At 35.8% G+C, this 12,195-nt stretch overlaps 1 protein-coding gene across 4 annotated transcripts in view; it reads right to left on the bottom strand.

Annotated features, from left to right (window-relative positions):
- The window catches only part of LOC146575264 (junction plakoglobin a-like), a 135,796-nt gene that overhangs the window by 35,949 nt on the left and 87,652 nt on the right, over positions 1 to 12,195 (bottom strand). For all 4 annotated transcript variants that reach the window (XM_085269921.1, XM_085269923.1, XM_085269922.1 and 1 more), the window contains exons 7-10: positions 7,449 to 7,650; positions 7,209 to 7,353; positions 7,022 to 7,125; positions 2,564 to 2,683 (exon numbers count right to left, since the gene is read on the bottom strand). In XM_085269921.1, coding sequence (XP_085126047.1) covers positions 2,564 to 2,683; positions 7,022 to 7,125; positions 7,209 to 7,353; positions 7,449 to 7,650 — 571 coding nt within the window. The remainder of the gene's footprint in view (positions 1 to 2,563; positions 2,684 to 7,021; positions 7,126 to 7,208; positions 7,354 to 7,448; positions 7,651 to 12,195) is intronic.

Raw genomic sequence — 12,195 nt, 5'->3', positions numbered from 1 at the left:
AGAACATCGCACCTAAGCTTGTGTATATTGTACAATATGCACAAGCTTCTGCTCATTTAGAAAATGATATTTGCCAGCAGTGTGTTTTGTGTATTTTAAAACTTGACTGCATGTCTGTGGACTGTGGGAGGAAGCCGGAGTATCCGGAGAGATCAACCCACGCAAACACAGGGAGAACATGCAAACTCCACACAGAAAGACCCTGGTCTAATGTTGGAACTCAGAACCTTCCTACTGTGAGGTAACAGTGCTAATCACCAATCATTGCGCCGCCCCACAATACGGAGAACAACTAATAAACTCTGAGCCTGTGAACAAAGACAGCAGTGTCTTTTTTAAGAAGTTGAGAAATGAAATCTGGAGCTTGTTCTGTATACTGAATTTTAAAACAAATCCTAAAAACTATTTGGAGCCAGTGTAAAGAATATAAAAAAGAAGTAATGTGAGCTTGCTACAACGTGTTAATAGTCTGGCTGCAGCACTTTCTATAGCTTGAAGGCGTGAAAGAAACGATTAGTCCAAGCCGGGCATTACCATTATTTAAATGCAATGACATAAATGCATGGATAATTTTTTCCAGGTTGGCTGATGAGACCATATGTCACAACTTAGAAATGTTCCTAACTGAAAGATGTGAGTCGTATTACACCAAGACTTCGAATGCTGAACTTAGTTGAACAAACAAAAGCAAGAGCCTGAATGTTTCTAAGATATATTTCAGGAGGAGCTACAACCATGGTCTCAATGTTGTTGGTGTTTAAAACAAGATCATTCCTAGAGAGCCAGTTGGTAACTTCTGTTAAACTTCTGTTAAACAAGAGTAGTCTTGTTTAATAAGTGAATTGAATTGGATAGGCTGTCCACACTAGTGTAGACTAGTGTGGACAGCCTATCCAATTCAATTCACTCATTTATACAGCACCAAATCACAACAGTTGCCTCAAGGTGCTTCATATTGTACGATAGACCCTACAACAACACAAAGAAAATAGAGAAAACTCTAACAATCATATAAGCCACTATTAGCAGAGTTGGAAAAGGTACAGATATTCTGTACTGAAGTAAGAATACTCAAGTAAAAGTTACAAAGTAGAGGCTCTGAAATGTACTCAAAGACATTTGGAGACATTTTTGTGCAAAGCTAACTGAACCTTGTGCTATATTAACATTAAATAAAATTAAATTAAATAATATCAGATGGGAACTGAATTCAACAAGATGTCAGCAGATGTTTCACGAGTTCTCCTGGGTGATTTCCATCCTCTATACTGACACTACGCTGTTTATGATGTCTTTTTCCCAGATGGTATAAAGTTGGTATGAAGGTGGAATTAGTCAGTGGATCTAAGGATCATCAAATTCATATGAATCTCTCCTATATTTGATGTAACCTCACTCTGACTCATGAAACCACAGCCACTGTGCACCAGTCACACGTACTTTTATTTACTTAAAGACAGTTTGTGTGTTTGCTGATGTCTGTTGAGCTGATAGAAACATTGCAAAAAAGTCACTCCCTTTATGATCACTCCTCTTTAGTTGGACTTGCTAGATGCCGAAGTACCACATTCTGGTGTTGTGGCAAAAACAAAAAAAAAAACACCACTTTTAACCCATGACTTTAGCACACACCATCTCTTTTTGTGTGACATCCTCTGGTGATTAATAAACAAACTGAATTGCTCTTCATCTGTTTAGTCCTAAATCGTGTTGATGTTTGGAGGCTCACAGTAACAAAATAATAACTTTCCCCAAATGTGCTAAAGCAAAAGTAACAAGCCTGTTTTGAAAATGTAAGAAGTAGAAAGTGCAGATATTTGTTTAAAAATGTAGGAAGTAAAAGTAAAAAGTAGCCAGGAAAAAACTACTCAAGTAAATTACAGATACAATTTTCAGGTATCTGTACAGTTAAGTACAAAGTATTTGTACTTTGCTACTTCCCATCTCTGCCTATGAGCTAGCGCTTTGGCAACAGTGGGAAGGGAAAACGCTGCACATTTTTATTTATTGGTTTACACTTGTGTTACTAACCTCTTCTCAAATAACATAATTATTTTCAAAACATTTTTCTTGCTGTTTCTTACCACCCCAGTCTTTTGTTGCCCTGTCCCAACTTTTGAGAGATGTTGTTGCCATCAAATTCAAAATTAGCCAATACTTTTTAAGAAATAGTGAAATGTCCCAGTTTAAACATTTGATATGTTTTCTGTGTTGTGGTTATAATAAAAAATATGAGTTCATGCATTCTGTTTTTATTTACATTTTACACAGGATCGCACCTTTTTGTTGGAACTTGCAGCGTTCTAGAAATCCTTTACTGTTACAACACTTGTAAGTGGTGGAAAGTACTCCTGACAGAAATGGTGACATCATAGATTTTTCTTTTACTCCAGTTCAGCGTTGCGTTAGGGCTAGAGCCTGTCCAGCTTACAATCTGGACAGGCCAACATACTGGATGTGTATGTGAGTGTTTGTGTACCTTAAGACATTAAAATTGTACTTGTTTACATGTTAGTTCCATGTAGTCTTGAAAGTTGTGTGTCTGCCATCTCATCATGGTTACCTTGTTGCGTGAGTTATTGCATGTCAGGTTGGACAGAATGCCGGTGGCACAGGTTAACATGTTCACATCATCTGAGCCCAGCTGAGTGACCAGTATCTGCAGCAGACCATCTAATCCCTCCTACAGAGCAGAACCAATAGAGATAAAGAAAGGATCAATCACAGCAGAGATGTATTGGAACAAAGTTAAAGTACAAAATGTCCTGGGATAAATACATTTCTATACATTTTATGGAGCAGGATGTCTAACCAAACAAGTATCACTAGGTTTTTTTCTAGGCATCAGTTGACAGTCGTGATGTTATTAAAACTTATATAAATATAGTAATCTTCTCCTCCTTCTCATGTCATATTTAGTATATTCTGAAAATCCAAATGGATTATTTTTCTCCTAATTGTTGATCATCATGATTATTGCTCCATGAAGCAGTTGTGAAGGCAATTGTGGAACATCAAAGTACTTTTCCTGTTCCAATCCGCTGAATGAGCTAGTTTGCTAACTGATATTTTGATGGAAATTTATTACATGGTGCTTGAGGATTGTGTGTCAGTGGTGTGAATGTCATAGCTAGCAAGTTAAGAGCAACTGTTGAACTGCACTAACTGAAGTGACTTGCAAATGATATAGGTGATAATATGATTAAGATAGACAAATGGTTGCGACCAATTATGGCTATAACTAGTTTATTTTTGGCAAGGTCAAATGCCACTTCGGGAGGAAAAGGACAAAAGGAAATTGTAAAATTGGATATGGAAGATAACAAGATCAACGGACTTTAAAATATGTTGATAAATGAATGTGAGATTGCTTAGGATCTTTTCTTTCCTTTTTCAGTTTTTTTTCTTTTTTTTTTCTCCTTCTTTTCTCTTTTTTTGTTTCCTTCTCCTTCTTATGAGGTAATAGATAGCGCTAGAATAATTTATGCATTATGTTTGACGACACAGATTATAAATCATATGATTTTGAAGTAGGTATTGACCCTGAAAGGAATGTGCTTAATACAATTAATGTCACATGTGATTATTTTACAGAGGAGCAATTCAGGGATAAGGTTGATATAGCCAATACATTTTCTTTAATTCATATTAACTGCAGAAGTCTTTATAGAAGTTTTGCTTCGATTGAAGATTTTCTGTATAGTCTGAGAGGCAAGTTTCAAATAATTGCTCTGTCTGAAACATGGTTAGATGAGAATAAGGGTTGTAATTTTTGTATTGAAGGATACGATTTGTACTTTGTGAATAGAATTAAGACAAAGGCAGGAGGGGTGGCACTTTTCGTTAATTGTGATTTGAAATGTAAAAAAGTTGAATGTATGTCTGTTGTTATGGATGATTTAATGGAGTCTGTGACAGTAGAATTGGATATAGAAAAGAGAAGTAATATAATTGTAACGTGTATATATAGGAAACCGGGATCACAGATTGAGTTATTTACAGAAGCAGTAGAAAATTTATTGAGTAAGGTTAAGGGAAATAAGACTGTATGTTTGTGTGGTGATTACAATATTGATCTTTGTAAAGTGACAAATGATAAGGCTTCGTCAGATTTTTTTGAATTATTATATGGTAAAGGATTTTATCCTTTAATTATAAAGCCGAGTAGAATAACGGAGAAATCAGAAACACTAATTGATCATATTTTTATTAATAGTTTGGAGAATAATATTGAAAGTGGCCTCATCATAAATGATATAAGCGATCATCTACCAGTCTTTTTTATTTTCGATTTAAATATGAAAAGAAAGAAAGAAGCTAGTTTTGTGAGTTATAGAAGGTTAAGAAATGATGAAGCAATTAATAGGGTTAGACAAGATCTCATGGAAACGGACTGGAAGGAGGTTTATGTTAATGAGGTCAACATTGCATACGGAGTATTTCTAAATATATATTTGGCCTTGTATGATAAACATTGTCCATTGATATCATTTAAGCATAAGAAAAAGAATATAAATAGGAAACCTTGGATAACTAAGGGCCTTGCAAATGCGTGTAAAAAGAAAAATAATTTATATAGGGAGTATATAATATATAGAACTAAAAATGCGGAAATGAAATATAAACTATATAAAAATAAGTTGGTATTAATATTGAGGAAAGCTAAGAAAGATTACTATAATAAAGTTTTTCAGGAAAACAAAAATAATATTAAGGGCATTTGGAATATTTTTAAAGAGGTATTGGGTAATAAGAACACACCCAAAGTTCGGCCTAATTATTTTATTAATAATAATCAAGTTGTTAAAGATAAGACCGAAGTAGCAAACGAATTCAATTCTTTTTTTGTAAATGTTGGACCTACTTTAGCAAATCTAATCAGGAAAAATGATGATCCAGGAGATGAGGAAGCCTGGATAGGTGATAATAGAATGGTTAATTCCATATTCTTAGCCGATACTACCATAAAAGAAATAGTAGCAATCGTAAAAAATTGTAAAAATAAAAAATCTACTGATTGTGATGGTATAGACATGGTCATAATTAAAAAGACAATAGATTGTATAAGTACTCCTCTTTGTTATATTTTTAATCTTTCGCTACAGTCAGGAGTATTCCCTGACAGAATGAAAGTGGCAAAAGTAATACCATTATATAAATCAGGAGATAAGCATAGTTTTAACAATTATAGGCCAGTGTCTCTTTTATCACAGTTTTCAAAATTGCTAGAAAAACTCTTTGCACAAAGACTTGATAGTTTTATTGAAAAATATCAACTAATACATGAAAACCAATTTGGATTTCGTAAAAATAGGTCAACGGCATTAGCGTTGTTGACTTTTATTGAAGATATTTCATCTGCAATACATAATAATAAATACACAGTGGGAGTATTTGTTGATTTAAAAAAAGCTTTTGATACGATACAACATTCTATTTTGATTTCTAAATTGTATAACTATGGAGTGAGAGGAGTAGCATTGAATTGGTTAATGAGTTATTTAGAGAATAGGTTGCAATATGTTTATTCTTTTGGCAATACTTCTGAAAGACTGAAGATTGTATGTGGTGTTCCTCAAGGTTCTATTTTGGGACCTAAACTCTTTAATTTATATATTAATGATATTTGTGACGTATCTAAAAGGTTAAATTCGATTTTATTTGCAGATGACACAAATTTTTATTGCTCTGGAGAGAATTTGAAAGACTTGGTTGAAATTATGACTTCTGAGATGTTAAGAATAAAAAAATGGTTTGATGTAAATAAATTATCTTTGAATCTGACAAAAACGAAATATATGATATTTGGCAATCGTGTAAAGGAGGATAAAGTCATTATGTTTATAGAGGAAGAATTGATTGAAAGAGTTACTGAATTTCGTTTTTTGGGTGTAATAGTGGATGAGAATTTGACATGGAAATCTCATATTGAACATATTAGAAAGAAAATGGTCAAAAGTATTTATATTTTGGGTAGTATAAGAGATTTATTAAATTATAAAACAATGCGTATTTTATATTTTTCTTTGTTTTTTTCATATATCAACTATTGTGTTGAAGTTTGGGGGAATACATATGAGAATACCATAAAACCTTTAAACCTATTACAGAAGAAAGTTATACGAATAATTCATAATGTTAAATATAGAGAACATACAAATAAATTATTTATAGAATCAAAATTATTAAAATTAGGAGATTTAGTGAAATTACGGACATTATTAATTATGTTTAAGGCTAAAAATAATATTTTGCCTTTTAAGTTACAAAGAGTATTTTTGATGTGTTCAAGGGGAGAAGAGAATAGAAGGAAATTTTATTTTAAACATCAGTTAGCCAGGACTACACAAAGATTAATGAGCACAACGGTTAGGGGTATAAGACTGTGGAATTCACTTCATTATAATTTAAAGAATTGTATAAATTTACAATGTTTTAAAAAGTGTTATATGTTTAAAACGATAACTCAGTATGAAGAATGCGAATGAATGTGATGTTGGTTTGGGATTCGACCGGAGAGAAATGTCAATATTAGTTTGTTCCTGATTTTTGGTGCCCACCGGTGATATAAGTTCGATGGTAGATAGGGGGCAGGGTTTAATAAGAATATTTTCTTCTTCCTGCTCCTTTTCACACATGGTTGTTGTGTTTTGTTGACAGAAGATGTGGTTGTTTTGTTTGATTTGTAGTACCAAGTGTGAAATAAATAAAAATGAAATGAAATGAAATGAAAATGAAATGATACTTACATACCTTTTCTATTCTGAGCACTCAAAGTGTTGCATATCTAGAAGTTACCGTTAGGATTTTGTAAAAAATGAAAATCATCCACAAGGCCAAGATTGCACCATTTAGGGTTCTGGGTTTTAAGGGGATGTGTTGATGGGATATTTTGTCTATGCGCTTGATATTGCATGAACCAGCTTATATAAAGTCATCAGTATAACTAATGACCAGCGATCATTTGTTTTGGCTTCTTTATCTTTACATACACACGAGTGACTTCATGTCATCACTGTACCTGTTTGGTTGCTGCGTCTGACAGATTACGGAGTGTCCACAGACAGTTCTGGATCAGACGCTGGCTAGACCCTGTAAGATGCTGCCCCAAAGCCTGCATGCCTCCTGAGCACACATGTGAACATATGGTTACAGAACATGTAGCATGTTGCGCTAAGCCCACAGTATATTCAGCAGTAGTTACATACCAGCTTCGACTATAGCTGGTTTGTTGCTGGGGCAGACAGACAGCACTTTAAGGACACGGCTTGTCGTCCAAAGCAGCTTCTCATAGTTGTAGTTTCTCATGATGAAAACCAAACACTCTGGACCCCCATTGGCTAGAATAATCAGCTGACAAGAAACAGGAAGTAGGAAGTGTTGATTAGGTATTAAAGAAAATAAGTAGACCAATAGTCTCCTTTCCAGCTCCAGGGTCCTCTTCTCACCTTGCTTTCCTGGTTTCCGTAGGACAGGAGTTGCAGACAATCTGTAGTAATGGCTAAAAACTTTGGGTTGCTCTTTTTCAATAAGGGAACTATTCTCTGCAGGCCATCAGCAAGACGCACAGCCATCTTTGCTCCCTCTTGATGCAGCAGCAGGTTGTGAAGAGTGGTAATTCCGTAAAATAGGACTGATTCTACTGGTGAACTGCACAATGAAAAATGGAAAAGGATAGAGATCCCATAAAATTAATAGATTTCAAGGCACATTAGACAGTTTATGACCTTAACTGACTTCTATCAGACACAGATAACTCATTCAAAAGAAATCCCTGAGACTTGAGTTCAAGACTTTTTTTCCAGTGTCCATGACTTGATAGCAGCACCACTCCCTTCATGAAGCATCTGCTATTGGTGAATTCTGCAACAGCAAAAACGATGGTAGAATACCACTTTTGGATGAAAATGCAAAATAAGGTAGTGCCCCGAAAAACTCTGTGCGTAAAGGTGCTCAGATGTGTTAATATGGCTGCTGAGTATCAGGCCTTGTTTCTAGAAGCTTCTAGAAATTAACTGATGATGTTCTTTAGGTGCCACACTTGCATGTTCTAACTTTATAGTACATGCATATAAAAACAGCCCTGATGGCTACTTTGATATCTGTTTTTATACTGTTGAATGTAAATATCTAAATCCACCAAGACTTCAGAACCATCAGCAGCACAAAGTATGTGTCACGGAGGACCCAAGAGCAAACAGAGGTGAGGACACAAAACCGGACTTAACAGAAGGCGAGCCTTTATTTAGGGCCGAAAACTTAAGGAACAAGGCAGCAAAGCAACTGAGGGAAAACCTGAACATAGACTGGGAAAACTATGGCTAAACAAAGTACAAACTAGGACTAGTTAAGGCTGGGGGACTATGACAAGGGGTAGGGGAGATAACACAGACGACGCGACACAGACTGTAAGAAACACAGAGACTAAATACACATGAGGGATGATCAGGGGAAGTGGCCACACATGGGAACGCAGCTGACACACATGAACTTAACGACAGGACAGGAGGAGTGAGCTGAATACACAGACAGTGAATGCAGGCCTTCAAAGTAAAACAAGAAACATGAGACATGAACCGGGGAGACGTAGTACAGGGGGAGGTGACATAACTGACAGCATGAACTTGACAGTACAAGACACACAGACATAAACACACGAAGGGCAAGGGAGACGTAATGCAAGGGTAACATAATTACAAAAAGGGCTGGACTACCTTAAAGAACCTAAGCAAACAATAAACATCAAAATAGGTTAAGCATAACACACTGGGTCACACGACCCAGGACCATGACAGTATGGCCGCTTTGCTCAAGCAGACGTTTTTGCAGTTGCTAGTCTGAAATTAATTTAATTGGACAAAAAGGGTCCAACAACACGGGGTAATAATGTGGAAAAAAGCTTCGGCAATGAGGCAAAACCAGTTAGTAATAGTTGCAGAATACATTGGTAACAATATGATAACCTGCTAGCAATAAAAAGGTAATATCTGTGCATTAGACTTTTCTTTTCTTTGTTTTTTGTAAGAAGGCTTTAAATGGTAATAGCCTCATAATAATGAGGTTACATTTGCTGATGTTTTAGCATAATAATAAAGTGATTAAATTAATCCTAACTTAGGTTTCCAGCATTCTGCTTTGCTTAAAATCAATGATGTAAATATTGTGTTTATTGTTCAGGCTTGTTAAATGCAATTATGTATGTTTGGTAGTTTCTGAGTAATAAGCAGGAGTCAGCGCTGCAAAATGCAAAACTGCCTGCTTCTATTCAATAACACATTAATAACATATTAAAGCAAACTTTAAAAGTGTGTAATTATTACTTTATTATTATTATTATTATTTCTATTTAATACAATCATTGATCAAAGAAAGGTTCAAGAAATGTGATGATGACCTGGAAACACTCGTGCAAAACACCTAAAAAAATATGTTGTTAATGCTAAAAATGTAATAAACATGTGTAAAAGATGAATCAAAAGTTAGCTTGAAAATAATGCATGCTATTTTATCGTGGATCACAATACTGTCCAAAATATCTAAAATAGTTTTTGAAAAACTTATATAATACATATGAATAGGTCAGATTTGCATGGGAAAGAATGGAGCGAGGGTAATGTTGGTTGAGTTTGTATTAAAAGGCAGAAGTAAAGAGGACATAGAAAGGAAATCTGCATGTTGATAGCATTGATGCACCAAGCAGGGCTCTCTCTGTCAAGCTCTTTTTCATTTTCTCTTCTTTAAATTCAATTTTCTTTCATTTTCTGTACAAATTAAGCTCCCACATCAATTATGAGTGTGAAATATCCTCTTCTGTTAAGCCTGAGTGTATGGAATTATTTAGCAGCCCTTCCTGAAGGTTGGAATAGTTCCCATAATCAGTACTGCTAGCCTGTTAGCAACATCTGCTACAATTGTCTGTTGATAAACTTTGTTAAGCTCCTTGTTCCACTGGGTATGTTGGTAAAGAGGATATGGGCTACTGGGTATCTATATCAAGGAGGCAACATGCAGTAAACACTCACATATAAAAATGTAAAGAAGGTGGAGAAAATCTTAAGCATATAAGTACTCTAAGGACTTTTAAATAAGTACTATCCCTTTAACCCCTGGAAACAATTTTTCGTAAACTTTATATTATTCATGAATGCACTTCATTATTAAAGTATATATATACTTACTTCTGCCGTTTGTATCTGCAATCTTATTCTTACTACCCAGGGCTTGTGACCCTAAGTAAAACAGGGCACTTCCACACTCAGCTCTCTCTTCATTTCCACAGAGCGATACAGAGGTCCATCACTGCTGATGCCACAACAACTCATTTGTCGGTCTCCCGCTTCACTTGCACCTTGCACGTAAACAAGAACCCGAGATACTTGAATTCCTTCGTTTGGGGCAGCAACTCATTTCTGCCTTGACGTTAGCACTCTACCCTTTTTCGCCTGAGAATCTTGGCATCCGACTTGGAACAATTGTTTCTCATTCCCGCTGTATTACACTCAGCAGCAAAATGCCCCATTGCAAGCTGGAGGTCTCCAACTGATGATGCCAAACCACAGGAATTCCCATTCTATATTTACAGTAAATATGCTAGGAACCACAAGTGAACAGCAGTCTGAGAGCAAAGTGCTCTATTGGAGTGTTATGGCACTATGAGGTCTTTAAAATAAGCATGGGAGGAACAGGGGAAGAACACATGCTGCTAGTGATTTCACTATGAGCTAAGTTTTTGTAGCAAATCCCTAAAGACAAAGTTAGTATTATGATTCAGCAGGGTGTAGAAGATTATTCCATGAAATGAGTTATTATAAAAGGAAAAAAATAGATAAGCTACACAAAAAAACTCTCTGTGGTGTGGTATTATTTCCTGTTCCTGTTCCACTGGCCAAAAGTTTTTTTTTGTGTAGCTTATCTATTTTTTTCCAAGTAGAGCCTTCAGCTTCAGAGTCCCTCTTCTGCCGAACCAGCTTCCAGTTTGGATTTGGAAGACAGGGACCCTTTCTTCTTTTATGATTAGGCTTAAAACTATCATTTTTGATAAAGCATATAGTTTAGGAGCAGATCAGTGGACCGTGAATCACCGTTAATTTTGGTGCAATAGGTTTAAGCTGCTGTGAGCTTTCCATGATGCACCGAGTGTTGTTTTTCACTTTGTATTTATACACCACTCTGTATTTAATGCTTAATACTTAATTATAATTAATCTCTGACTCTCCTCAACAGTCAGAGCTTTAATCTGCCTTCTTCCAATTACCCTGAACCGGTAGCGGCAGATGGCTGCCCCTCCCTAAACCTGGTTCAGCTAGAGGTGACTGTTGTTGTGAATGGGTGGAATGGGTCCAACGTATTGCCTAAATGGGGACCAAGCTCTCACTGCGGTTGCACAGTGACTGATCTTCCCATAACCATAACCACGTTAAGGTGGATAATGTTAAACTGAATATTTAACTTGAGCAGATATTTCTGCTGTCTAGCTAAATGTAATTAAATGAAAACCACTCAAATGAATCTAGCAATTATATTTCAATAGTTTCATAAAAGACACAAACCTCAGTCTTTCAAATGACAGTACAGTACAGGACCTGGCTGTGTGTGGACTTTGTCAGCCTTTCAAACATCTAGACGTCTGATTTCTGCCAGAAAACTTTACTTGTATTTCTACAGAAAGGACGGTCTAGTACAATTAACATTGTTGTCCGAACGTGTGCATGCCTGCTCTACCTTTGTTCTCAAGTCCACATTACTGTTCCAAGTTCACTTACTTCCTGTTTTATTTTGTTAGACCTTTGTCTCTTGTGCTTTTTATTTAATTTTACATCCCAGTTAGGTACAAATGTCCTCTCCTGTTGCCCTCATCAGTTTGTTTATTTATTCCCTCAGTTTGTCTGAGTTCTTTGCTCTGGCCTCCCCCATTCCTCATGCATGTGTGTGTCTGAGCTTTGTTTTTCCTTAGTTTTTTCTTTCCTTGCTCCTGGCTGTCCCATATTTTGTACGGTGTTGGGGTTTAGCATTGATGTTGCCTTTTTCTTAACTATTTTCTGTTTAGAGACAAATAGACAATCAGTGAAAAGTGTAAAAGAAAGTTGGTGGTTGCATTCTTAGTAAGTGCTGTATTCAAAATGACCAGCAGTTTGTTTGGGGTTTTTTTTACATCTTGGACTGGACATTAATAAGTCAAAGATTCATATTTAGAGC

Source organism: Mchenga conophoros, linkage group LG4, assembly GCF_057382185.1.
Source record: "Mchenga conophoros isolate Kocher_MC1m ecotype Shallow Benthic linkage group LG4, M_conophoros_male_GT1.1, whole genome shotgun sequence".
Lineage (NCBI taxonomy): Eukaryota > Metazoa > Chordata > Actinopteri > Cichliformes > Cichlidae > Mchenga > Mchenga conophoros.
The sequence above is the reverse complement of the archived record's forward strand: the minus strand, read 5'-3'. Positions and strand labels throughout refer to the sequence as shown.